Source organism: Zalophus californianus, chromosome 4 (assembly GCF_009762305.2).
Source record: "Zalophus californianus isolate mZalCal1 chromosome 4, mZalCal1.pri.v2, whole genome shotgun sequence".
Taxonomy (NCBI): domain Eukaryota; kingdom Metazoa; phylum Chordata; class Mammalia; order Carnivora; family Otariidae; genus Zalophus; species Zalophus californianus.
In genome coordinates, this window is record NC_045598.1 from 45,573,370 (window position 1) to 45,601,058 (window position 27,689).

A 27,689-nucleotide genomic window follows, 5' to 3' on the forward strand; every position below is an offset into this window, starting at 1 on the left:
ATCAGCAGGCTCAAGTCTGGGAGAATCAAATGGACTAGAGGAAGCTGAGTCCTTGCCCTTAAAGAGAAAGCCCAACAGCTCCAAGGAGATACAGTCTAGAAGCAACAGTTTGAAAAACACCTGGGGCATGCAGGAGGGAGAGTTGTTTGTTTATATCAGAACAGGCATTGGCGGGACAAAGATCTTCTCCAGAAACAAAGGAGCAGGCTGGCACCATTTCCTCCCCTGCCCCCCTGCCTTGACACCTATGGAAACCAGTGCTGTGAAGGCTCTCCACCTAGCTTGCTAATACCACTCACCTGCCCTCATGCATTTCTGTGGATCCACCCCCTCCAACCTTGCCTACCTCAGTCTGGAGGTTGCAGGTCCCCTCCCATGGCGCATGGTGCGAGGGGAGACTTTGCTGGCACTGCACCCACCCTTGTCTTCTATGAACCTGCCCCTCCAATATGCACTTGGCTATGAACCTGCCCCCTCCAATATGCAGCCTGGCAGTGTGCAAGCAGCCCCAGCAGGGGCCAGCACCACTGCAAAGTGATAAGGGAAAAATCATACACAGGGGTCATACTGTGGCTCCAGCAGTGGCCTGGGGGGCAGACATCTGGTCTGACTGCAGGCCCCGCCCACCAACGAAAGCTTCTTAGGGGACAACACAGGGGAACTGCCCTGCAGTTCAGTGCTACTGCATCTCTGGCAAATGCCTAATCAAACCCAAGGCAGTTCCAGACTGGCCCACTAGTAACACAGGGACCACACCCTGCCTACGGTAGGTTAGAGAGCCATTGCAGATGACTGGACTGAAGGCCAATGTGGCTCAGCCACAACAGCAAGACAGAAACAACACACATAGGAGAGACCACAGAAGCACCAGGTTCTGGCGAACAGGGGACACAACACTGCAGGACACTATAGGACTTCTTCTTCATAAAGCCCCTACTTTCAAAAACAGGAGATGTAGGTGACTTTTGTAAGACATAAACACACAAAGAGTTAGACAACATAGGAGACAGAGGAATTGTCCAAAATGAAAGAACAGGACAAAATCACAGCAACAGACCTAAGCAAAATGGAGATAAGTAATATGCATGATAGGGAATTTAAAGTAATGGTCATAAAGATACTGGACTTGAGAAGAGTGGAAGACATCAGTGAGACCCTTTACAAAGAGACATAAAAAATCAGAGATGAAGAACTCAATAACTGAAATTAAAAATACACTAGATGGAGGGGCACCTGGGTGGATCAGTCAGCTAAGCGTCTGACTCTGGGTTTTGGCTCAGGTCATGATCTCATGGGTGGTGAGATGGAGCCCCACTTCAGCCTCTGTGCTCAACATGGAGTCTACTTGAGATTCTGTCTCTGCCCCTCCCCTGGTTCATGTTCTCTCTCTCTCAAATAAATAAATAAAATCTTTATTTTATTTATATTAATAAATATATTAATAAAAATACACTAGATGGAATAAAGGGTTGACTAGAGGAATCAGAATAACTGATCAAAGACCTGAAGGACAAAGTGGTGGAAAGCAATTAAGCTGAATAGGAGAAAAAGAAATATGAGAAGAGACTTAGGGAATTCAATGACACCATGAGGTACATTAACATATCACTTTATAGGGATCCCAGAAGGAGAAGAGAAAGAAAAGGGGGGCAAAAATTTATTTGAAGAAATAATAAACTTCTGGAATCTGGGGAAGGAAACACATTCAGAGTCAGGAGGTACAGCAAGTTCCCTATAAAATCCCTCCAGGAGGTCCACACCAAGACACATATTGATTAAAATGGCAAAAAAATAGTGATGAGAGAATTTTAAAAGCAGCAAGAGAAAAAAAAAACGTTACATACAAGTGAAACAATATAAGGCTATCAGCTGATTTTTCAGCAGAAATTTTGCAGGCCAGAAGAGAATGAGATGATATATTCAAAGTGCTGAAAGAAAAATAATAACCACCACAAACCAACAAAAAAAACCCAAAACGCTGCCACCAAGAATACTCTATCCAGCAAGGCTATCATTCAGACTAGAAGGAGAAATAAAGAGTTTCTCAGACAAAAGTTAAAGAAATTCATGACCATGAAACCAATTTTACAAGAAAGATTAAAGGAGATTCTTTGAGTGGAAAGAGCATAAGTAGGAGTAAGAAAAATAGGAAGCAAAAAAGCAGTAAAAATATCTATAAAAATCAGTCAAGGGATTCACAAAATAAGAGGATATAAGGTATGACACCATATACCTAAAATGGGAGGAGGGAATAAAGAATGGGTTCAAACTTAAGCAACCATCAACTTAGAAGAGACTGCTACATGCAGAAGGTGTTATATATAAAGCTAATGGTAACCATAAGTAAAAAAAAAAAAAAAAAAAAAACTAATAGATATGCAAAGAATAAAGAGAATCTAAGTATATCACTAAATAAAGCCAGCAAACTGTAAGAGAAGAGGGCAAGAGAAGAACAGAGAAAAACTACAAAAACAACCAAAAAACAAGTAACAAAATGGTAATAAATATATATGTATCATAAATTACTTTGAATGTAAATGGACTAAACACTCCAATCAAAAGACATGGTGACAGAATGGATAAAAATGCAAGACCTGGCGCCCAGGTAAACGTCAGTGTTGGGTGCAAACAGCGACGATGAGGCTTGCTGGTAATGTTTAGTCTTGGTTCCCTCCTTGTGAACCATGGAGAGTGACTTTTATCTGCATTACTATGTGGGTCATAAGGGCAAATTTGGCCATAAGTTCCTGGAGTTCGAGTTCTGACCCGACAGGAAATTGAGATATACTAACAACAGCAATTACAAAAATGATGTCATGATCAGAAAAGAGGCTTATGTACATAAAAGTGTAATGGAGGAACTGAAGAGAATAATTGATGACAGTGAAATTACCAAAGAGGATGATGCCTTGTGGCCTCCCTCTGACCGAGTGGGATGGCAGGAGATTGAAATTGTCAATTGGAGATGAACACATTTCTTTCACAACATCAAAAATTGGTTCTCTTATTGATGTCAATCAATCCAAGGATCCAGAAGGCTTATGAGTATTTTATTATCTTGTCCAGGACCTGAAGTGTTTGGTCTTCAGTCTTATTGATTACATTTCAAGATTAAGCCAATCTAGATTGAAAATTGGTGTGAACACAAGGGTTGGGAGTACCTGTTTTTAATTACCATTATCGGGAAATTTTTGTGTATATCAGGGCAATATTTTGAAGGGATGGAAAAGCATTTATCATGCAAGTGGAAGTGAAAAGAGAGCCAGGGTTGCAAGGCTTATATCAGAAAAAAAATAGACTTTAAAACAAAAACTGTAACAAGAGACAAAGAAGGACACTATATACTCATAAAGGGAATGATTCAAAAAGAAGATATAACAATTGTAAATATACATCCAACATGGGAGCACCCAAATACATGAAAAAGCTAATAACAAACATAAAGGAAGTAACTCATAGTAATACAATGGTAGGGTACATTAACACCCCACTTATATCAATGGACATATCATCTAAATAGAATCAACAAGGACACTGTGGCTTTGAATGATACACTGAATCAGATGGATCTAGCAGATACATTCAGAACATTCCATCCTAAAACAGCAGAATACAATTCTTTCCATGTGCACATGGAACATTCTCTGGAATAGATCACATATTAGGCCACAAAACAAGCCTCAATAAACTCAAAAATATCAAAGTCATACCATGCATCTTTTCTGATCATGACACTATAAAACTAGAAATCAACTACAAGAAAAAATCTAAAAAGAACACAAATACATGGAGGTTAAATAACATGCCACTAAACAATGAATGGGTCAACCAAGAAATCAAAGAAGAAATCAAAAAGATACATGGAGAGAAATGAAAATGAAAACACAATGGTCCCAAATCTTTGGGATGCAGCAAAAGCTGTTCTAAGAGGGAAGTTTATAGCAACACAGGCCTACCTCAAGAAGCAAAAATCTCAAACGACCCAACCTTATACCTAAAGGAGCTAGAAAAAGAACAAAGAAAACCCCAAACCAGTAGAAGGAAGGAAGGAAATAAGATCAGATAAACAATATAGAAATTAAAAATAATAGAGCAGATCAATAAAAAGATCAACGAAATTGATAAGAACTCCTAGCTAGACTCATAAAAAAAGAGAAATCAGAAATAAAAGAGGAGAAACAACCACAGACACCACAAAAATTCAAAGGATTTTAAGAGAATATTTTGAAAACTTACATGTCAACAGATTGGGAAACCTAAAAGAAATGGATAAATTCCTAAGAACATATAGGCTACCAAAACTGAATCAGGAAGAAATAGAAAATTGGAACACTTTGATTACCAGCAATGAAATTGAATCAGTAATCAAAAAATTCCCAACAAACAGAAGCCCAGGACAAGATAGCTGTGGTGAATTCTATCAAACATTCAAAGAAGAGTTAATACCCATTCTTCTCAAGCTATTCCAAGAAATAGAAGAGGAAGGAAAGCTTCTAAATTCATTCTATGAGGCCAGCATTATCCTTATTCCAAAACCAAATGAAGACGCTACCAAAAAGAACTACAGGCCAATATCGCTGATGAACACAGATGCAAAAATCCTCAACAAAATATTATCAAACCAAATCCAACAATACATTTAAAAAATCACTCACCATGGTCAAGTGGGATTTGTTCATGGGATGCAAGTGTGGTTCAATATTCACAAATCAATCAACATGATCTGTCACATCAACAAGAGAAAGTATAAGAACCATATGATAATTTTAATAGATGCAGAAAAAAACATTTGACAAACTACAACATCCATCCATGATAAAAACCCTCAACAAACTAGGTTTAGAGGGAACATACCTCAACATAATAAAGGCCATAACTGAAAAAAAACCAGAACATCATCCTCACTGGTGAAAAACTGAGAGCTTTCCTTCTAAGATCAGGCACAAGACAAATACGTCCACTCTCACCACTCTTAATTCAACATTGTTTGGCTAGGACAACAACCAGAGAAGAAAAAAGGAATAAAAAGCATCCAAACTGGTAAAAAGTAAAACTTTCACTGTTTGCAGATGATCTGATTCTCTATATAGAAAACCCAAAAGACTCCACCAAAAAACTCCTAGAACTGATAAATGAATTCAGTAAGATTGCAGAATACAAAAATCAAAATAAAGAAATCTGTTGCATCTCTATACACCAATAATGAACCAGCAGAAAAAGAAATTAAGAAAGCAATCCCATTTATAATTGCACAAAAATAATAAAATATCTAGGAATAAACTGAACCAAGGAGATGAAAGACCTATAATCTGAGATCTACAAAACACTGATTAAAGAAATTGAAAATGACACAACCAAATGGAAAGGTATTCCATGCTCATGGATTGGCATAACCAGTATAGTTAAAATATCCAAACTACCCAAAGAAATTTAGAAATTTAATGCAATCCCTATCAAAATAGCAACAGCATTTTTCACAGAACCAGAACAGACAATCCTAAACTTTGTATGGAACCACAAAAGACCCTGAATAGGCAAAGCAATCTTTAAATAGATAAACAAACTGGAGGTATCACAATCTCAGATTTCAAGATATACTACAAAGCTATAGGAATCAAAGCAGTATGGTAGTGGCACAAAAAGACACACAGATCAATGGAACAGAATAGAAAAATCCAGAAATAAACTCACAATTATATGGTCAATTAATCTTTGACAAGGAAGCAAGAATATGCAATGGGAAAACGTGTATTTAACAAATGGTGTTGGGAAAACTGGATAGCAATATGCAAAAGAATGAAATGACCACTTTCTTATACTACACACAAAAACTCAAAATAGATTAAGGACATAAGTGTGAGACCTGAAACCATAACAATTCTAGGAGAAAGCCCAGGCAATAATTTCTCTGACATTGGCCCTAGTAACATTTTTCTAGTTATGTCTCTGGAGGCAAGGGAAATAAAAGCAAAAATAAACTACTAGGACTACATAAAAATTAAAAGCTTCTGCATAGCAAAGGAAACAACAAAACCAAAAGCCAACCTACTGAATGAGAGAAGATATTTGTAAATGACATAACTGATAAAGGGTTAGTATCCAAAATATATGAAGAACTCATATACTTCAACATGAAAAATATCCAAATAATCCAATTAAAAAATGGGCAGAAGACCTGAACAGTTTTTCCAAAGAAGATATACTGACAGATGAAAAGATGCTCAACATCATTCATCATCAGGGAAATGCAAACCAAAACCACAATGAAATACCATCTCACACCTGTCAGAATGGCTAAAATAAAAAACACAAGAAACAAGTATTTGTCATGATGTGGAGAAAAAGGACCCTCATGCACTATTGGTGGGAATACAAACTGCTGCAGCCACTGTGGAAAGCAACATGGAGATTCCTCAAAAAGGTAAAAATAGAACTACCATATGATCCAGTAATTCCACTACTGGGTATTTACCCTCCAAATTGAAAACGCTAACTCAAAAAAAGATATATGCACCACTGTGTTTATTGCAGCATTATTTACAATAGTCAAGATATGGAAGCAGCCCAAGTGTCCATCAATAGATGAATGGGTAAAGAAGTGGTATATAACAATAACAGAAAAGAATTGGTGTATACACACATGCATGTGTGTGCATGAATGCACACACACATAACACAATGGACTATTAGCCATAACAAAGAATGAAATCTTGCCATTTGCAACAGCATGGATGGGTCGAGGGAGTATAATGCTAAGTGAAATAAGTCAGAGAAGGACAAATACCTTATGATTTTCCTCAAGTGGAATTTTAAGAAACAAAACAAATGAACAACAACAAAAAAGACAAAGCAAAAAATACTTTTAACTATAGAGAACAAACTGGTGGTTACCAGAGGGGAGGTGGGTGGGCGGATGGGTGAAATGGTGAAGGGGATTAAGAGTACACTTATCATGATGTAATGTATAGGATTGTTGAATCACTATATTGTACATCTGAAACTAATATAATTATGCTAATTTTTTAAAATACTGGAGATGGGGAGGTAGGTGACAGTGTAAACAAGTTTGGTCACAAACTAGTAATTTTTAAAGCTGGGTATTGGGTACATAAGGGTTCATTATAAGATTCTTTTGATTATTCTGTTTAGAATTCTCAGTAATAAAATTTTTTTAACTAAGATCATTAAAAAAAAGAAAATGAGTTTCTGGGAGCAAGATGGCGGAGGAGTAGAAGACCTGGATTTCGTCTGGTCTCAGGAATTCAGCTGAATAAGGATCAAACCATTTTGAACACCTACGAACTCAACAGGAGATCAAAGAAGAGAGTAGCAACAACTCTCTGAACAGAGAAGCGACCACTTACTAGAAGGTAGGACGTGCAGAGAAGTGAATCCGAGGCGATATTCGGGAGGATAGACGGTGGGGGAGGGGGCCTCCGTCGGCCGCTTCTGGCAAGTGATAGAGCCGTGGAGCACAAAATTGGAACTTTTAGAAGTCGGTTCCTCTAAGGGACGTCACTCCAGTGGCTAAGCGGGAGGTGGAAACCTCGCGGGACAATGTGGACTCAGGACCCTTGGGGTCACAGAAAGACTGGGGGTGCCTGAGTGCAGCAGAGCTCCCAGGTATTGGAGCTAGGAAGCCAGCTGCAGAGACGTAGCCGAGGCACAGGCTCACAGCTCGGGGTGGCTGCTCCTCCAGCAGGGACCCAACAAGCGGCAGATCCGGGGAGACTCCCCTCCCTCCCCCAGGAGGAGCGGCACGGGAGTGCACCACGGGGATCTGCTGGGTTTGGAGAGACCACACGGGGTTGGGTGCCAGAGATAGAAATGCTCGGTCACAGGCCGGGTGAGCACGGAGTGCGGCCGGAGACCGGGGAGATGGGAGTGATTGACTGCTTTTCTCTGGGGGCGCACTGAGGAGTGGGGCCCGAGTTCTCAGCTCCTCGGGGCAGAGAGTGGGAGGCCACCATTTTCACCCTGGTCCTCCAAAGCTGTACCGAGAGCTTGCAGGGAACAAAAGCTACTGAGAGCAAACCCAAGCAGCTTGCTTAGCCCGGACTGACAAGGGCGGGGCAATTCCGCCTCCAGCAAAGACATTTGGGAACCACGGCAACAGGCCCCTCCCCCAGAAGATCAGCATGAACAACCAGCAAGCCAAGACCAAGTTTACCAATCAAGGAAAACGGGAGAACTCCAGCGCTATGGGAATACTGCACATAGAATTCATGGCTTTTTTACCATGATTCATTAGTTTTTCAAAGTTAATTTTTTTAACTGTTTTTTGTTTTTGTTTTTGTTTTGAATTTTTCTTTTCCCTTTTTCAACCATCTTATCAATCCCTTTTTTAAAAAAAAATTTTTATTTTTCATTTTTAGAGTCATATTTTATCCCTTCATAGTATAGTTACCCTTATTTTTGGCATATATATATAAGTTGTTCTCTCTTTAAAATTTTGATATACAGTTTCTTCTAACAGATCAAAATATACCCTAAATCACTAGTGTATGGCTTTGTTCTAGTCTCCTTCCTGATCACAGTCTCTCCCATTTTTTTTTCTTTTCTTTTTTCTTTTTTTTAAATCTTCTTCTTTCTTCTTTCAAACATCTTATCCATTCCGTTTATAAAACCTTTTATAAGTTTCATCTTTACAGTCATCTTCCATCCCTTCATTGTATCAACCCTTATTTTGTACATATATAAGTCTTTCTTCCTTTAAAATTGTAGGAGGCACTTTCTTCCAACAGACCAAAATACACCCAAAATCTAGTGTGTGGCACTGATCTATGCACTAACCTGATCATATTTGATATATTCTGTTTTTTTTTGTTTTGTTCTGTTTTTTTTTGTTTTTATCTTTTTCTTTTTTTTCTCTTTCTTTTTTCTTTCTTTCCCTTTCTTTTCCCCTGGTTTCAGGTCTTTTCTGACTTGTATAGAGAATATTTGCTGGGGACGTTGTTAACCTGTTAGCATTTTGTTCTCTCATTTATCTGTTCTTCTCTGGACAAAATGACAAGACGAAAAAAATCACCTCAGCAAAAAGAACAAGAGGTGGTACTGTCTGCCAGGGACCTACTCAATACTGACATTAGTACGATGTCGGACCTAAAGTTCAGAATCCTGACTTTAAAGATACTAGCTGGGCTTGAAAAAAGTGTGGAAGTTATTAGAGAAACCCTTTCTGGAGAAATAAAAGAACTAAATCTAACCAAGTCGAAATCAAAAAGGCTATTAATGAGGTGCAATCAAAAATGGGGGCACTAACTGCGAGGATAAATGAGGCAGAAGAGAGAATCAGTGATATAGAAGACCAAATGATGGAAAATAAAGAGGCTGAGAAAAAGAGAGAGAAACAACTACAGGATCACGAGGGCAGAATTCAAGAGATAAGCGATACGATAAGACGAAACAACATTAGAATAATTGGGATCCCAGAAGAAGAAGAAAGAGAGAGAGGGGCAGAAGGTATATTGGAGCAAATTATAGCAGAGAACTTCCCTACTGTGGGGAAGGAAACAGGCATCAAATCCAGGAGGCACAGAGAACCCCTCTCAAAATCAATAAAAATAGGTCAACACCCCGACATCTAATAGTAAAACTTATGAGTCTCAGAGACAAAGAGAAAATCCTGAAAGCAGCTCGGGAGAAGAGATATGTAACCTACAATGGTAGAAACATTAGATTGGCAACAGACCTCTCCACAGAGACCTGGCAGGCCAGAAAGGACTGCATGATATCTTCAGAGCACTAAACGAGAAAAATATGCAGCCAAGAATACTATATCCAGCAAGGCTGTCATTGAAAATAGAAGGAGAGATAAAAAGCTTCCAGGACAAACAAAAACTAAAGGAATTTGCAAACACAAAACCAGCCCTACAAGAAATATTGAAAGGGGTCCTCTAAGCAAAGAGAGAGCCTAAAAGCAGCATAGATCAGAACGGAACACAGACAATATACAGTCACAGTCACCTTACAGGCAATACAATGGCACTAAATTCCTATCTTTCAATAGTTACCCTGAATGTAAATGGGCTTAATGCCCCAATCAAAGGACACAGGCTATCAGATTGGATTAAAAAACAAGACGCATCGATATGCTGTCTGCAAGAGACTCATTTTAGACCCAAAGACACCCCCAGGTTGAAAATGAGGGGGTGGAAAACCATTTACCATGCTAATGGACACCAAAAGAAAGCTGGGGTGGCAATCCTTATATCAGACAAATTAGATTTTAAAACAAAGACTGTAATAAGAGGTGAAGAAGGACACTGTATCCTACTTAAAGGGTCTATCCAACAAGAAGATTTAGCATTGTAAATATCTATGCCCCTAACATGGGAGCAGCCAATTTTATAAGGCAATTAATAACAAAAGCAAAGAAACACATTGACAACAATACATTAATAGTGGGGGACTTTAACACCCCCCTGACTGAAATGGACAGATCATCTAAGCAAAAGATCAACAAGGAAATAAAGACTTTAAATGAAACACTGGACCAAATGGACTTCAAAGACATATTCAGAACACTCCATCCCAAAGCAACGGAATACACATTCTTCTCTAGTGCCCATGGAATATTCTCCAGAATTGATCACATACTAGGTCACAAATCAGGTCTCAACTAATACCAAAAGATTGGGATTATTCCCTGCATATTTTCAGACCATAGTGCTTTGAAACTAGAACTCAATCACAAGAGGAAAGTCGGAAAGAACTCAAACACATGGAGGCTAAGAGCACCCTACTAAAGAATGAATGGGTCAACCAGGAAATTAAAGAAGATTTAAAAAAAATTCATGGAAACCAATGAAAATGAAAACACAACTGTTCAAAATCTTTGGGATACAGCAAAGGCAGTCCTGAGAGGAAAGTATAGAGCAATACAAGCCTTTCTCAAGAAACAAGAAAGGTCTCAAATACACAACCTAACCCTACACCTAAAGGAGCTAGAGAAAGAACAGCAAATAAAGCCTAAACCCAGCAGGAGAAGAGAAATAATAAAGATCAGAGCAGAAATCAATGAAATAGAAACCAAAAGAACAGTAGAACAGATCAACGAAACTAGGAGCTGGTTCTTTGAAAGAATTCACAAGATGGATAAACCCCTGGCCAGACTTATCAAAAAGAAGAGAGAAATGACCCAAATCAACAAAATCCTGAATGAAAGAGGAGAGATCACAACCAACACCAAAGAAATACAAACAATTATAAGAACATATTATGAGCAACTCTATGCCAGCAAATTAGATAACCTGGAAGAAATGGGTGCATTCCTAGAGATGTATCAACCACCAAAACTGAACCAGGAAGAAATAGAAAACCTGAACAGACCTATAACCACTAAGGAAATTGAAGCAGTCCTCAAAAATCTCCCAACAAACAAAAGCCCAGGGCCAGATGGCTTCCCAGGGGAATTCTATCTAATATTTAAAGAAGAATTAATACCTATTCTCCTGAAACTGTTCCAAAAAATAGAAATGGAAGGAAAACTTCCAAACTCATTTTATGAGGCCACCATTACCTTGATCCCAAAACCAGACAAAGACCCCATCAAAAAGGAGAATTACAGACCAATATCCTTGATGAACATGGATGCAAAAATTCTCACCAAAATACTAGCCAATAGGGTCCAACAGTACATTAAAAGGATTATTCACCATGACCAAGTGGGATTTATCCCTGGGCTGCAAGGTTGGTTCAACATCCGCAAATCAATCAACGTGATACAATACATTAACAAAAGAAAGAACAGCCATCATATGATCCTCTCAATAGATGCAGAAAAAGCATTTGACAAAGTACAGCATCCTTTCTTGATCAAAACTCTTCACAGTATAGGGATAGAGGGTACATACATCAAGATCATAAAAGCCATCTATGAAAAACCTACAGCGAATATCATTCTCAAGGGGGAAAAGCTGAGAGCTTTTCCCCTAAGGTCAGGAACGTGGCAGGGATGTCCACAGTCACCACTGCTATTCAACATAGTAGTAGAAGTCCTAGCCACAGCAATCAGACAACAAAAAGAAATCAAAGGCAACCAAATCAGCAAAGAAGAAGTCAAACTCTCACTCTTTGCAGATGATATGATACTGTATGTGGAAAACCCAAAAGACTCCACCCCAAAACTGCTAGAACTCATTCAGGAATTCAGTAAAGTAGAAGGATATAAAATCAGTGCACAGAAATCAGTGGCATTCCTATACACCAACAACAAGACAGAAGAGAGACAAATGAAGGAGTTGATCCCATTTATAACTGCACCCAAAACCATAAGATACCTAGGAATAAATTTAACCAAAGAGGCAAAGGATCTGTACTCAGAAAACTATAAAACACTCATGAAAGAAATGAAGAAGACACAAAGAAATGGAAAAACGTTCCATGCGCATGGATTGGAAGAACAAACATTGTGAAGATGTCAATGCTACCTAGAGCAATCTACACATTCAGTGCAATCCCCATCAAAATACCATCCGCTTTTTTCAAAGAAATGGAACAAAAAATCCTAAAATTTGTATAGAACCAGAAGAGACCCCGAATAGCCAGAGGAATATTGAAAAAGAAAAGCAAAGCTGGCGGCATCACAATTCCAGACTTCCAGCTCTATCACAAAGCTGTCATCATCAAGACAGTATGGTACTGGCACAAAAACAGACACATAGATCAATGGAACAGAATAGAGAGCCCAGAAATGGACCCTCAACTCTAGGGTCAGGTCATCTTTGACAAAGCAGGAAAGAATGTCCAATGGCAAAAAGACAGTCTCTTCAACAAATGGTGTTGGGAAAATTGGACAGCCAGATGCAGAAGAATGAAACTGGACCATTTCCTTACACCACACACAAAAATAGACTCCAAATGGTTGAAAGACCTAAACATGAGACAGGAGTCCATCAGCATCCTAAAGGAGAACACAGGTAGCAACCTCTTCGACCTCAGCTGCAGCAACTTCTTCCTAGAAACATCGCCAAAGGCAAGGGAAACAAGGGCAAAAATGAACTCTTGGGGTTTCATCAAGATAAAAAGCTTTTGCACAGCAAAAGAGACAGTCCACAAAACCAAAAGACAACCGACAGAATGGGAGAAAATATTTGCAAATGACATATCAGATAAAGGGCTAGTATCCAATATCTATAAAGAACTTATCAAACTCAACACCCAAAGAACAAATAATCCAATCAAGAAATGGGCAGAAGACATGAACAGACATTTTTCCAAAGAAGACATCCAAATGGCCAACAGACACATGAAAAAGTGCTCAACATCGCTCGGCATCAGGGAAATCCAAATCAAAAGCTCAATGAGATACCACCTCACACCAGTCAGAATGGCTAGAATTAACAAGTCAGGAAACGACAGATGTTGGCGGGGATATGGAGAAAGGGGAACCCTCCTACACTGTTGGTGGGAATGGAAGCTGGTGCAGCCACTCTGGAAAACAGTATGGAGGTTCCTCAAACAGTTGAAAATAGAGCTACCATACGATCCAGCCATTGCTGGGTATTTACCACAAAGATACAAATGTAGGGATCCGAAGGGGTACGTGCACCCCAATGTTTATAGCAGCAATGTCCACAATAGCCAAACTGTGGAAAGAGCCAAGATGTCCATCAACAGATGAATGGATAAAGAAGATGGGGTATATATACACAATGGAATATTATGCAGCCATCAAAAGGAATGAGATCTTGCCATTTGCAACGACGTGGATGGAACTGGAGGGTGTTATGCTGAATGAAATAAGTCAATCAGAGAAAGACATGTATCATATGACCTCGCTGATATGAGGAATTTTTAACCTCAGGAAATAAACTGAGGGTTGCTGGAGTGGTGGGGGGTGGGAAGGATGGGGTGGCTGGGTGACAGACATTGAGTAGGGTATGTGCTATGGTGAGCGCTGTGAATTGTGCAAGACTGTTGAATCACAGATCAGTACTTCTGAAACAAATAATGCGATATATGTTAAGAAAAAAAAGAAGAAGATAGCAGGAGGGGAAAATGAAGGGGAGTAAGTCAGAGGGGGAGACGAACCATGAGAGACGATGGACTCTGAAAAACAAACAGCGTTCTAGAGGGGAGGGGGTTGGGGGGATGGGTTAGCCTGGTTACGGGTATTAAAGAGGGCACGTTCTGCGTGGAGCACTGGGTGTTATGCACAAACAATTAATCATGGAACACTACATCAAACACTGATGTATGGTGATTAACATAACAATAAAAAATTAAAAAAAAAGAAAATGATTCAGGGAAGGGAGAAGGTATTATAAAAGGAACTAATACTTTTTGAGCACCTACATGTCAAGTTTTATGCTGGCATTTTATATATTAACTAATTTAGTTTTTATAGCAAGCATTGGAACAATTCGAGTGTTTAAAAAGTTGGAAGAAGTAGAGAAGAGACAAATTAAGCATAATCTGACCTCTCAAAGACATCTAAGTTTCCTTCAAAACATCTTTCCAAGCACTTTTAAAAAGTGAATTGAGATCATACGATACATATAAACTTGCATTCTGCTATTTTTCTATTATCATTATAGTGTAAGCACTCCTCCATGCCATTGGAAATCTTTAGCATCTATTTAGCATATATTTAAAAGGTCAGGTTGAGTACTATAATTAGCAGATTACTATATATTTTGATGTTTGGGTGGGTGGTTTTAAACATCTTTTTTATAAATACCCTGAGATACACATTTTTATGCATGAAATTTTTTTGTTTCCTTTTTCACCAGAGCCCATTGCTTGAGCTGGGATTTGCTGGGTTAAGTAAATGGTGTGGGTATTTTGGATACATACTGCCAAATTATACTTTCAGAGAGATCATACCAATTTAGACCCATACTAGCCATGTGAACATTCTGGCCAACTCTTTGCCCCTTGGTCAACTAATTTTAGTTTTCTAGGGATCTCATTAGGGAGCTTAATAAATCTGGCAGGATGAGGATTTTTATTACGAAATCATAGGTTAAGAAACTAAGGTTCAGAGAAGTAAGAGGATATGCTACAAGTCCCATTGGTGCCATGGTATAGAAGTTGTACCAGTATCCTTTTTGAGATCCCCCTCTTCTTCCTTCCCTTGCTAACTCTCTAGGAGACAGTCTAATGAACAAAAGGAAATGAAAAGTAGAGGTCTGGAATATCTAGCGACCATAATCTAGAGCTGTTTCAGCTTCTCCTCAATCTAATACCTACCTACCAAGCTGTGACATGCAAACTAGCCAAGTTTGGGGAGAAACTGACTCATCTACCATGTTTATGTAAGATTTCAACCTATTTCTTTCAAATATTGATGAGTAAAACATCTAAAAATTCACAAATCTATAGATTTTTAACAAGAGAATGATTTAAAGAACATAAGTTGATCCTCGTACCAAACAAGTAGAGAAGTCATATTTTTCTAAACTGCACAAAGAACATTTATGAAAATTGACCACACACTAGGCATAAATCATGTCTTAGAACATGTCAAGGCACTGATATCAACTACTCTCTCAGTGTACTAATATTTTATTAGTACTTTTATATCTTATTACTTTAGTACTTACTAATTATTTAGTACTTACTAATATCTTATTTCTTTTCTCAGAGCACCATGCAATTAAGATGAAAAGGACAATGGAATAGGGAGCATGGACACAGATTTCAGACATAGGGAAACCTGGTATGACAAAGATGGCATTGTACCTCCATGGGGAAAGGTGGGACTGTTCAATTTATCATGCAGGACATTTATCCATATGGTAGAAAATTTAATTGGATTGCTAGCTACTTCATTATAGTACCAAAACACAAAAATCAATTCTAGATAGGTCTAAGGTTTAAACGTAAAAGGCAAAAAGTTTAGCAGTTTTAGAAGAAAATATGATCTTGGGATAAATATTTATTTAAAAGATATAAAAAGGAACAATCAATTGATAAATTCAAATACATTAAACTTAAGAATTTCTATTCATTAGAAGACTAGGAAGAACATTGCAAAGTCAAGTTACAATGTAGGAGAAGGTGTCTGCAATATATGTAACTGACAAAGGAATAGTATCTAGAATACATTAAAAAATCTATAAATAAATAAGAAAAAGACCATCAATCCAATAGGAAAATAGGAAAAAGGTTATCAACAGGCCTTCTACAGAAGGAAAGATACGTATGGTGAATAAACATATTAAAAGGGGCTCAACATTGAGTATTTTATACCCACTAAATTGGTGAAAATTAAGAATTTCCTCTTTGCTAAATGTTGGTGAGAAGGTGGATCAACATTCCCCTTAGAAATGGCTGGGAAGGGTGTAAATTGGTACAACCACATTGAAAAACAAGTTGGCATTTTTCTTATAAATTTGCATTCCCTACATAATTTGCATTTCCCTTCCCTTACGTATCTCCTAGAAAAATTCTTGGACATATTCACAGAAGAGATGAGTAAGAATATTTATAGCAATAGTGTTCATAAGTGCAAAAATTTGGAACCCTAAGTGAATCAAAAAGGAGCAGAGGGGACCTTTATTTTTAGTCATCTAGTTGAGAGAGAAAGGATAGATAACAAATAGCTAGAGAGGGGGCATCGAGTTTAGGACAGTTTCTTGATATAGTTATTTCATCTTTGAGAACAGACTGTTCTGTCATACAGTGCTTGCTATCCTCCAGGTTGCCTTGTACATAAGAGGTTATTAAATAAGGGTGTGTTGCATTGAAATGAGTTTCAAGTCTCTAGATTCAAAGATATGAAACAGATTGAAAAGCCCCAGTAACTTCTGAATCACCTACTACTGTTAAGTGACTCAGACTACTAACTGTCTATGTTATATCACAAGCTGACTTTTCATTCAGTCTCTAAGGCTCTAAAAAGGTGGCCCTCTGACCATACTTAACAAAGCATTGGAAAATGGGTTGCATATCAGTAGGGATAACCAATGAGGTAAAATGACTTACCTTGACTCTTTTTCATTTATGTCCATATTATCATAGATAATAACTTCCTGAGACCTAAGTTCTGGGTTCAAGACAGGATCAAAATAGTCATTAGGTATGATTTATACAATCCCTTGTTTTCCAAATTATTCACAATACCCAATTATCCAGGTGCATCCCCACATCTGTTCATAGATCTGATCACAGAATATAGATAGGCTGGAAGGATCAAAGAACAAAAAGAATTTCAATTTGGGAAGAAATTTAAATGAGAGATTAAAAAAATAGTGGCATGCCCTAGTATCTCAAACACAGACATATATATTTATATCAATTTAATTTCATGCAGATTTTCAGAAAATATGAGTTGCTGAAAGGATCATTTTTAGAGTAGGTTCCCCTCATCGTGGAACTGGACGAAGATATTCTACTTCTAGACTAGTAAGAGGGCTTTTCCTAATTCCTGGGAAAAAGACAGTTTAAGTAGAATATTCATATTGATTTTTCTTCCATTATTTTTATTTCAAACCACAGGCAACTGTTCTTCTATAATAATATTGCATAAAATTGAATCTTAGTGCATTATCATAATTAGACATTTTCAGTTTAGGATATTCACATTCCTGGGGCTCAACATAGAATTCCATCATTTTTTTAAAGAGGTGAGGGTAGGGTAGAGGAAGAGAGAAAGAGAGAATCTTAAGCAGGTTCCACACCCAGTTGTGGAGCCCGACGCGGGGCTCTATCTCACAACCCTGAGATCATGACCTGAGCTGAAATCAAGAGTCAGATACTTAACTAACTAAGCTACACAGGTGTCCCAGAATTCCATAATGCTTAAGTGATTTACCACTTGAGTGAGTTGGAGACCTTCTGGTATAATTATTCATAATTCCTATTTGTTCATAAATTTGGGTGGGAGTACAATGCATGCCTATTCTAAGTTGGCTTTTTAGATTTTTATATGGACCAAGGGAGTTTTGGGAGACCTGTGATTTTACCAGGTTTTTTATAGAACCTTCATTTGTTTAGTGTAGCAAACTCATATTTCTGGAATATAATATACATTTGAATTGCCTATTCAGAATGAACTCAAAGTACCATCATGGCTAGAGCTCAGAAAGAAAAACCAACAAACAACACAGCCCTCTTTTATTGACAGATTCAACTTACTGAACATGTATTGTGATCATACTATATATCAGGCAATATGCTAATTTCTGCACTATTGTTTTTATAGCAAAGCAAAGAATATTCCAATGACCTATCCTTGATGCAATTAGTATGTGTACTGCAATGTGATCCTGCCCAACTTATTATGTATTAATTAGGGTGATTTGGCTTTCAAATCCTTCAAGAGGCTGTGTGGTATAATGTAAAATACACAAGCTTTGTAATCAGAGAGACTTGAGTACAAATCCCAGATCACCAAAGTATGGATGTGGGTCCTAGAGCCTCCCTAAAAAGATTATACTTATTTTTCTGGGATTTTAAGAGGGCTGGTATACAGTAGGTATTTAAGAAATATTACTCATCTTCCCTAAAGTAAGTAATACTGTTTTGTAAAATGTCTTCTTTGATTTTTATGTATCAATTTTTCATTAAATGTGGAATGAAGGAAGGCTTACTACTTCTCTGTCCATGCCCCTGAATATGCTAATGCTGAGTAGTTTTGTACCAGCAATTAGTGAATGTCACTTACCTAAATCAGGCATCGAAATTGAAAATGCACTGTAGATTGACAAAAGACACAAAAGGGTTATGAAAAAAAGCCAGGTTCAGAGAGATTAGTTGATCCATCTCAAATAACATATTGATGACTAGGTTTCTTGATGCAGGTGTTTCTAGGCAAAGATGTGAAGCAAACCTTTCCTACAGCTTTGTTCTGATTAACCTTCTCCTCGCTTCCACACCACCATTTAAAAATGAGCTTATATATCTCCAGGGACCACCCATTATCCACTCTCCCTTTCCTAACTAGACAACCTCAGGCTCTGCCTTTGTCCATCCACAAGATCCTGTTTCTGCCTTCTAACCTTCCAAGATGCTCACCAAATACAGGAATGCCTTGTTTTATTGCCCTTGGTTTTATTGCACTTCATACATACTGTGGTTTTTTTATAAATGGAAGGTTTATGATAACCCTACATCAAGCAAATCTATCAGTGCTATTTTTCCAACAGCATTTTCTTAGTTTGTGTCTCTGTTATATTTTGGTAATTCTCACAATATTTCAAACTTTTTCACTATGATTATATTTGTTATGTTGATCTGTGGTCAGTGATTATGACTCACTAAAGCTCAGATGATGGTTAGCATTTTTTAGCAATAGAGTACCTTTTAATTAAGGTGTGTACATTTTTTTAGACATGGTTCACACAACAGACCACACTATAGTATAAATATAACTTTTATATGAACTGGGAAACCAAAAAAATTAATTCAATTTATTGTAACATTTGCTTTGTTGTAGTGGTCTGGAACCCAACCCATGATATCTTTGAGGTGCACTTGGATATCCACTGTAAGATAAATATGGTGAGAGAGAACTACCCTCTGCAGACACAGGACCCTGCCTATGTATATGGTTAAGCCAAAAGGATATCTTGAGAGCAGAGCTCCAGGCCAGGGGGAAATGGAAGATAGCAGACTGCTAAGTGGGAGAGGACATTTGGCCCAAGTAGACTGTTTGGTTACACAGTTAAGGAGATGGAAGGAAGTATGATGTGGTAGAAAAAAAAATTCATGTATTTTAAACAATTTAAGTTCAGTCCGACAGGTATTAGGGGGACGCTGACCATGGGCCAGGCCCATGTGCTGGGCATACAAAATGATCAAAGTTTCTACCCCAAAGTAGCTTAGCATTTAATGAGGGAGACCAAAAGTAAATTAGTACAACACTGTGTGATAAGACCATAATACAGGATTGTCCAAAGAAACAGCACTTTTGGGAAAAATCAGCTAACCTTTATGCAAGCCTTGGTCTCTTCCTTTCTAAAGTGCATACCAGCTCTATCTTGCAGGGTGAGTATTAGAGCTGGATGGGGTGTACCTAACCCTGGCAAAGGAGCTGAGGATGCTCACTGGTCTCTGCTGTCAGTAACTGTGTGACCAGACTGGGTGCTGTCAGAATAGAGGAGAAGCAGTACCTTGTCCCTGGAGTCAGAGAGAGCTGAATCTGACTCTTAGTTCTGCCACTTACCCACTTACCCTGTGCAAGCCACATAACTTCTCAAAGCCTTAATTTTTCATCTGGGAAATGGAGAAAAGAGTTCCTATCTCATGGGGTTCTTGTAAAGATTGGAGAGAGAACACATGTGAAGCACTTCACCCTCCCTGTCCCCAATGCCTAGTTAGCATGTATCCTTGGCCTCTCCACTCAAGGGCTCCTGGCTCAACAAAGCCTTTCTTAACACCAATTCCCTTCCTCTATTTTAAGTGGGCCAGGGTGGTGGTAGCTCCTATTTAAACCTAGAAATTGAGGCTACAAAAAATCTAGAATGAGGAGTGCCTGGGTGGCTCAGTCGTTAAGCATCTGCCTTCAGCTCAGATCATGATCCCAGGGTCCTGGGATCGAGCCCTGCATCAGGCTCCCTGCTCAGCGGGGAGTCTGCTTCTCTCTCTCCCACTCCCCCCTGCTTGTGTTCCCTCTCTCGCTGTGTCTCTCTGTCAAATAAATAAATAAAATCTTTAAAAAAATCTAGAATATTTCCTTCCTCTAGGTTATTCATTCAATAGCCATTTATTGAGTACCTATCATGTCCCAGGCATGGCTCTTTATGTTGGAGATACAGCAATGGACAGAACAGTCAATATCCCTGCCTGCATGGGTTCTAGTAGGGTGAAGCAGACAAAACAAGGAAATTTATGTTCTGTCATGTGAGGAGTTAAGGACAATTGAAAAAAGTAGAGCAAGATAAGGGAGCAGGAGAGCTGAAGGTGAAGGTTGGCTTGCCGTTTTTCAGAAGATGGTCAGGGAAGGGTTTACTGGTAAGGTGGCTTGAGTAGAATCCTGAAGGGAGTCAGGAAGTGAGCCACGCAGTTATCTGAGTAAGAGTATTCTAGGAAAGGGAAGAACAAATACAGAAACCTTCAGGCAGAGGTGTGCCTGGTCCTTTAAAGAAAAGCAAGGAAGTCAGTGCATCTGGAACAGAGGGAGTGAGAACAGGTTTAACATCTAATTCCCATGTAAAATTCATAGCATAGCTAAGGCTGGTGGCATTTAATTCCTGACTTATTTATACCTAAATCAAGCCATTGAATGACTACCCTAATAGGCAGTGTGTGTGTCTGAGACAAAGAGAGGGTAAAGAGCCTTACTCTGTTTTTGTTTTGTTTCATTTTGTTTTTGGAAGAGACACTCTTTTTAAATGTCACATTACCATGGCTGCAACTTCCCTCTGAAGGTAATCAACTAGGAGTTGGTGTTCAAGAGAGGAGCCCTCAATCAAAAGGCTCAACAGAAGATAATAAAATTCTGTTCTGTCTTGTTATATCTACATGTTATTAAATGAAAAATTAAGGCAGAGAGGCAGATTTTGCCAAAATTTATGGGAAAAAATCTTAATAGACCTTCCTAAAGATGAAACATCTTTCTCTGCAGGTGGTAACTTCTCTTTTATAGAGGTGTGCAGGCACAGATATTTGGCTCGTTAGGAAGTTTGCAGAGAAGCTTGTGTACTGGGTTGGACTAGATAATATGGATTTCTCTTGTTACCCTGAGACTCTCTGACTCTAAGAAAAAAGGTTTCTCAGGAGATGTTGCAAGACATGCTCCGGATGTTAGGGAGATACACAGGACAGACAGGTGATCCAGGTTTGGGTAGAGGGGTTCAGGGAAGATGTCCCAGAAGGGATACTATTTGACCATATTTTAAAGGAAGACTAGAACTTTGATAATCAAAGGGGGTTGGAGGAGGGCAGATGCATTCAAGACCAAGGGAAGGTCCTGGTTAAAGTGAAGAGGCATGCAGTACGATGGCAGAGTTAGATCTGTGGGGGTATTTATATGGCATAGTAGAGAGTGGAAATCATAGATAAACAAACAAACAAACAAAAAACTGGACAGGTAAGAAGGCAGCTGCCATAAAGTATTTACTTGCCATAGGAGGGACTGGTTATTTGTTTTAAAGGTTGTAAGGAGTCACTGAATAGTTCTAAGAAAAAGGAAAGCAGATTTGCATTTAAAAATATGTGCATTCTCGCCTAGATCAATTTTTAAAAAATATTTATTTTAGAGAGAGCATGAGTGGTGGGGGGCAGAGGGAGAGAGAGTCCCAAGCAGACTCCATGGCAAGTGCAAAGCCCAACGTGGACCTTAATCCCATGACCCCAAGATCATGACCTGAGCTGAAACCAAGGTGGGACACTTAGGGGCGCCTGGGTGGCTCAGTCAGTTAAGTGACTGCCTTCAGCTTGGGTCATGATCCCGGAGTCCCAGGATCGAGTCCCACATCGGGCTCCTTGCTCAGCAAGGAGTCTCCTTCTCCCTCTGACCCTCCCCTCTGTTGTGCTCTTTCTCTCATCCTCTCTCTCAAATAAATAAATAAAATCTTAAAAAAATTATTAAAAATAAAGAGTGGGACACTTAACGGACTGCACCATCCAGGTGCCCCTCACCTGGATCAAATTTCTAAGGGACCACAGGCATCATAATTTTTTGTCAGAAGCATCTAACCTGCTAGGCCCAGACAATGCCTTTGTGCATAGGTCTTATTGACCACTGCAGCTCTAGTTCCATGGTCAGGACTATAATTTATGAACCCCATGTTCTGTTAGATCTCTTGGTAGATCTAGATCCAGCAGACAATTGGACTTAAAATCACATAACTTCGAAGTTTTATGATTGACAAGAACTTCAAGGTAGAGTAACAATTCCACGCCAGTATACCTGATGACCCTGGGGAAATTATTTTACCATCCCCTGCCTCTTAAAACAGATCTATCCATTTCTACATATTAGAGAAGTACCTCTGAGTCTCCCTTGTATGCAAGAGGAAACGTGGGCTGGATCATGATTTGCCCCCAACTGCACAATGAATAAATTGCAGAGCTGAAACTAGAACCCAGAATTCAGGCCTCCCATCTCTACTGCTAGTAAATCTGTAACCTTCTCAAACACTGGTAATTAGCTGGGAAAGAGAGGGTCCTCTCCAGGTCTAAGACCTTGAGATATATGACCCACTCAGCTGGAAAGTTCATCACCCCTCTCTACACACTGCCTCACTCCAGAGAGGCAAATTAGAATACAAAATGTAGACAACTAAAACCACTGGAACTTGTAGGGCTAAGAAAGCATAAAAGGATACAATTAATAATATAATAGTTAGTGATAATAGGAATATATGCCAAAGGTGATGAGGAAAAATTTCCTTTCTAGACTTCCTTCTACCCTTGTTTACAACCCTTTATCATCAGTTTTTTTTTTTTTTTCCAAAAGGGATATTGTCACTGTCTTATTAGTATCTGTGGGTATGGTTCACTCACAAATTGAAAAGGAAGAGGCAGGTGTTAACCAGGGCCTTTGGTTTTACTTTCAGATATCCCCTGCACTGTTTCTGAGACTAGGATGTAAAACTACCAGGTTAGAACTGCTAGGCCTCTCCTGGAAAGAAAAAGTAAGAAAGACTTTTTACCTCATGTTTTCTTTCAACTTGTTTTTCTTCATTTTAAACCTATCCTTTTCTTTCTTGAAGAATTTCCGCAGTCTTTTAAGTGCTTCTTTTCCATCTAAACTAAGAGGAATCAGAGGATATAAATAACATGGCATTTCACAGAGTACTGGAGATGGACGAGGCTCATTCCAGAACACATCTCACTCCAGGAAGAGACAGGAAATGCCTTATCGACATCTGTGCTCTTCTTTGTTGAGGTACCAATATGAAATAACACATACCAGTCAGCTATGAAGGGGATTATACTTCAATACAAACTTTCATCCACCCCAAATGGTCTCTATTTTGAGGATACAAAGCAAGGTCTTCCTTTTAGAGAAGGTGACTTTGGGAAGCATAGTTTATAAACTATACTGGAAAAATGTTTTGAAATTCCTGGCTCCTGAAATCTACATCACTGACTTAATTTATTGAATGATGTCACCACAATGGTGGTACATTTACTGCCCGGTTAAGGATTACAATTCTTCCAAATATGCTCTCAGGTTTTTTAGGAGGTAGGGAGAGGGAATGATACACCCACACCATCCCACCCAGTATGGATCCCTACCCTTCCCTTCAACCCTAAACTTTCTTGCTTTTGACCATTGCTGTTTCCTTTCCACAATGTGCCCCAATAACTAAACTTGATGAATAATGCCCATTTGAACAAATGTTCCTGGTAATGTGGAATTCTTAGATATTAAATTAAGCCAAAATCCCAGAGACAGTCTTATTAACTTGCAAAGACATAGGTTAAGTCATAACCATTGATTTCTTCTGGAAATGCTGATAGAACTGAAGCCAAGTTTTACTGATATTTACTTCTCCTTTCTCACTTATTTCCTAACACAATATTAAAGCCCTCTACCTTGAGAGGAGGACACTTTCTCAAAAGAGGAAGCAATATAATTAAAAATTATAGCATATGATTGTATACAATCACAAGTCTCTTATTCATCACAGGGTAGTATTAAAATATCTTATCTCTACTCTTGATGCAAATCCTCCCTAAGGATGATAGGGTCAAGGGAAGGGCATTGTTTCTTCAACTCTGGTTTTCCTACACTAACAGGGAAGTACCATTAGCTACAAAGCTGAGAAAGAGAGAAACTCACTCTATGTCTGGGTAGTTGCTCTTTGTTTTATAGACCTCTTCATATACTTCTTCACTATTTTCTTCTGAAATTAAAAAAAAACTATTTTCATTTATTATAATGACAGTAGTTCAGATTCATATTTCATAAGAAATTACTGGATACCTATCAGGTGCTAAGTACAATTTGATGTCAAGCACAATTTTTTTTAATAAGCATATGGTAAAAATAGTTAAACCTCTATAAAAGTATGTACAAAGTGAAAATTCATATTTGCTTCTACCCAGTTCCAAGTCTGATCTGATGTAGTAGAAGAAAGCTCATTTATTAACAGATTCCATCCTTCTACTCTCATCCTTTGCATATTTCATTTATAACATTCAGAGTCTACTAAACAGCACACACTGTGCTGAGTGCTGGGGCAATAATGGAGAGCCAAAGCATCTTGAATAATCTTTCTCTTGATAGCATGGCTTTAGCCTAGCCCAACACATGAGCTTAAAGTATACAGATACGCTTTGAGGCTACCCAGCAATGGAGGATTTTCAAGTTTAAAATGTGACTCACACACAGTGAGTTTAGGAGAGTCACTTAACTTCTCCATGCCTTAGTTCCTTTCTATAATGGCATACTAGATTTCATGATCTCTAAGGTTGTTTCACCATCTAAAATTCTGACATTCTAAGGAAGACAAAAGCAACAGAGGATTATCCCTCCTCTGTTATTTCCTTATCCATTCACATTCAATAAATATTTTTTGTGTATCTCACATGTGCTTGGCATTATGCTAGGGGCTAGGAAAAATAGCAAGCATAAAGAAAATAACAATCTAGGAGGGAAGACAGTTATTAATGGAAGAATCACATACATATAAAATTATAACTGTAAAGTGCTGAGAGAGAGGACCATGGTACTAGGAGATAGATGAGACTGTACACCAAGGGGAATATTCCCTGGGGCAATAATGAAGGAGTTGGGATTGGAGGAAACATTAAGAGTCACATAGGCAAAGGGGCCCAGGGGAGGGAAGAGCACTCCAAAAAGGAGGAGGAGCACATGAGAACACCCTGTGGTGGAGCTTGGCAAGTCAGAGAAGCTAAAAGGAGGTAGGCATGAATGGATCTCAAGGATGAAGACTAAGTATGGTGTGAAAAGTCCTCAGTAGCAGGTAGAGGCAAACCACTCAAGGCTCTAGACCATGTAAGAGTTGATCTTAAAAGTATTGGGAAACCATGATAGTGTGTTAAGTAAACAACATTCCTGGAATTTAAGAAAGAAAACAGATGAACATGTGGGAAGGGGAAAAGAAACAAAGGAGAGAGGGAAGCAAGCCCTAAATGACTCTTCATGATAGAGAACAAACTGAGGGTTGATGGAGGGAGGTGGGTGTGGGATGGGCTAGAAGGGTGATAGGGATTAAGGAGGGTACTTGTGATGAGCACTGGGTGTTGAATGTAAGTCATGAACCACCAAATCCTATCCCTGAAACCAATATTGCCCTGTGTATTAACAAAATTTAAATTAAAAAAAAATTCCTATAACCAGACCTGCATTGTGAAGCAGTCAGGAAGGAGGACATTTCACAGTGAATTTGCTTTATTGCCACAAGAGCCCCATCATTAGCGTCTTCACCTTCATGATTCTAAGTGCATTTGTTAGCACATACCTTGGACCACTTCTCCCACCTAGCTTATCATCACCTTGCCTGACTGGCATTATTAAAAGTATATAAAGATAAAAGACACCTTACACTATCAGCCACAGAAGCACTCAGCAGTTCCTACCGACAGTTTCAAATGTCTTCTTATACTTACCATTATCGGAAGCAAATGAGTTACAGAGGTCTGACTGTGGTCTGCAGGGGAGAAATAATGCAAAGACCCTTAGCCTATTGTGTTGTACCTTTAGTCTCGCCACAGTCATCTCTAGTCTCACCACACTGCTGAAGGGCTGACGTGCACTTACCCCGCTCTCCCGGGGTACTCAACATCATCATAGGTCTCCTCTGAGATGGAGTGAGGCTTACAGGCCCCGCTGCCTAGAGCTTCTGTAGTGACCTCCAAGGCCTCCACATACCCACCTGTAAAGAAAACAGAGAAAATCCTGAAGAATAGCTCATCAACTGCTACCATAAATGCATTTACACATGCCATGGCAGTGGAGGCAAGAATAAGTAAGGCAGATTTCATACCCTGAAACTGGGTTATAATCTTGGTATGTATGCTTCTTTGGCGCCCCACTTCACCTTGCAGAGACTCAGTTATGGTTCTCTGAAGTTGGGACAATAATAACACCAACTCTTATATGATGGTGGCAAGGATGAATATGTATTTATAAAGAGTGCTAGCCTAGTGACCAGTAACTCTTCTTTTGATGGCTGTTCTCTAATCTCTGACCTCAGATGGTGAGATCCTCCAGGGTACAGCCCTGGAGTTTGTATTTTTTTCCTAAAGATTTATTTATTTATTTGAGCGAGAGAGCAAGCGAGCATGGGGGAAGGGCAGAGGAAGAGGGAGAGAGAATCTCAAGCAGATTCCCCACTGAGTGCAGAGTCCAATGACGCAGAGTTCAATCCCATGACACTGACTGAGATCATGACTTGAGTCAAAACCAAGAGTCACAGGCTCAACTGACAGAGCCACCCAGGATCCCCTTCTCTCTCTTTAAATCTAGATGACCTTATCCAGTTTTGTGGCATTTTATCTTCAAATTTCTTAGACAAGTTGTTTGAGCATGTTAACATTTCTTATTTCTTAGTGATGGAATTAGCCAGAAGATGGTGTGCCAGGTTGAAAAATGCACAGGGATTGTTGACACAAGTAGCTAGTTGCAGGTGCTGCTTTATTTCACAGAGCTGTAAACTTGTCATAACCATAAAATTGCCACATTTTTATCAGTTGGTGTGGGTTAATATTTCGAGTATGGGTGATTCAGAACCATTTTCACACATGAACTATTATTCAGAAAGAAGAAGTGATGCATCTGAGAAGTAAGCAATGAGCAAATTGACTTATGTCAATTAAATGAA

General features: G+C 38.9%; 1 protein-coding gene and 1 pseudogene across 1 annotated transcript in view; one reads left to right on the forward strand and one right to left on the reverse strand.

Annotated features, from left to right (window-relative positions):
- The window catches only part of FYB2 (FYN binding protein 2), a 131,699-nt gene that overhangs the window by 9,984 nt on the left and 94,026 nt on the right, over positions 1-27,689 (reverse strand). The window contains exons 10-15 of the mRNA XM_027569484.1: positions 26,627-26,741; positions 26,476-26,516; positions 24,683-24,746; positions 23,547-23,645; positions 18,614-18,642; positions 16,933-16,993 (exon numbers count right to left, since the gene is read on the reverse strand). Of these exons, the coding sequence (XP_027425285.1) occupies positions 16,933-16,993; positions 18,614-18,642; positions 23,547-23,645; positions 24,683-24,746; positions 26,476-26,516; positions 26,627-26,741 (409 nt within the window). The remainder of the gene's footprint in view (positions 1-16,932; positions 16,994-18,613; positions 18,643-23,546; positions 23,646-24,682; positions 24,747-26,475; positions 26,517-26,626; positions 26,742-27,689) is intronic.
- On the forward strand, positions 2,685-3,125 carry LOC113908890 (annotated as a pseudogene).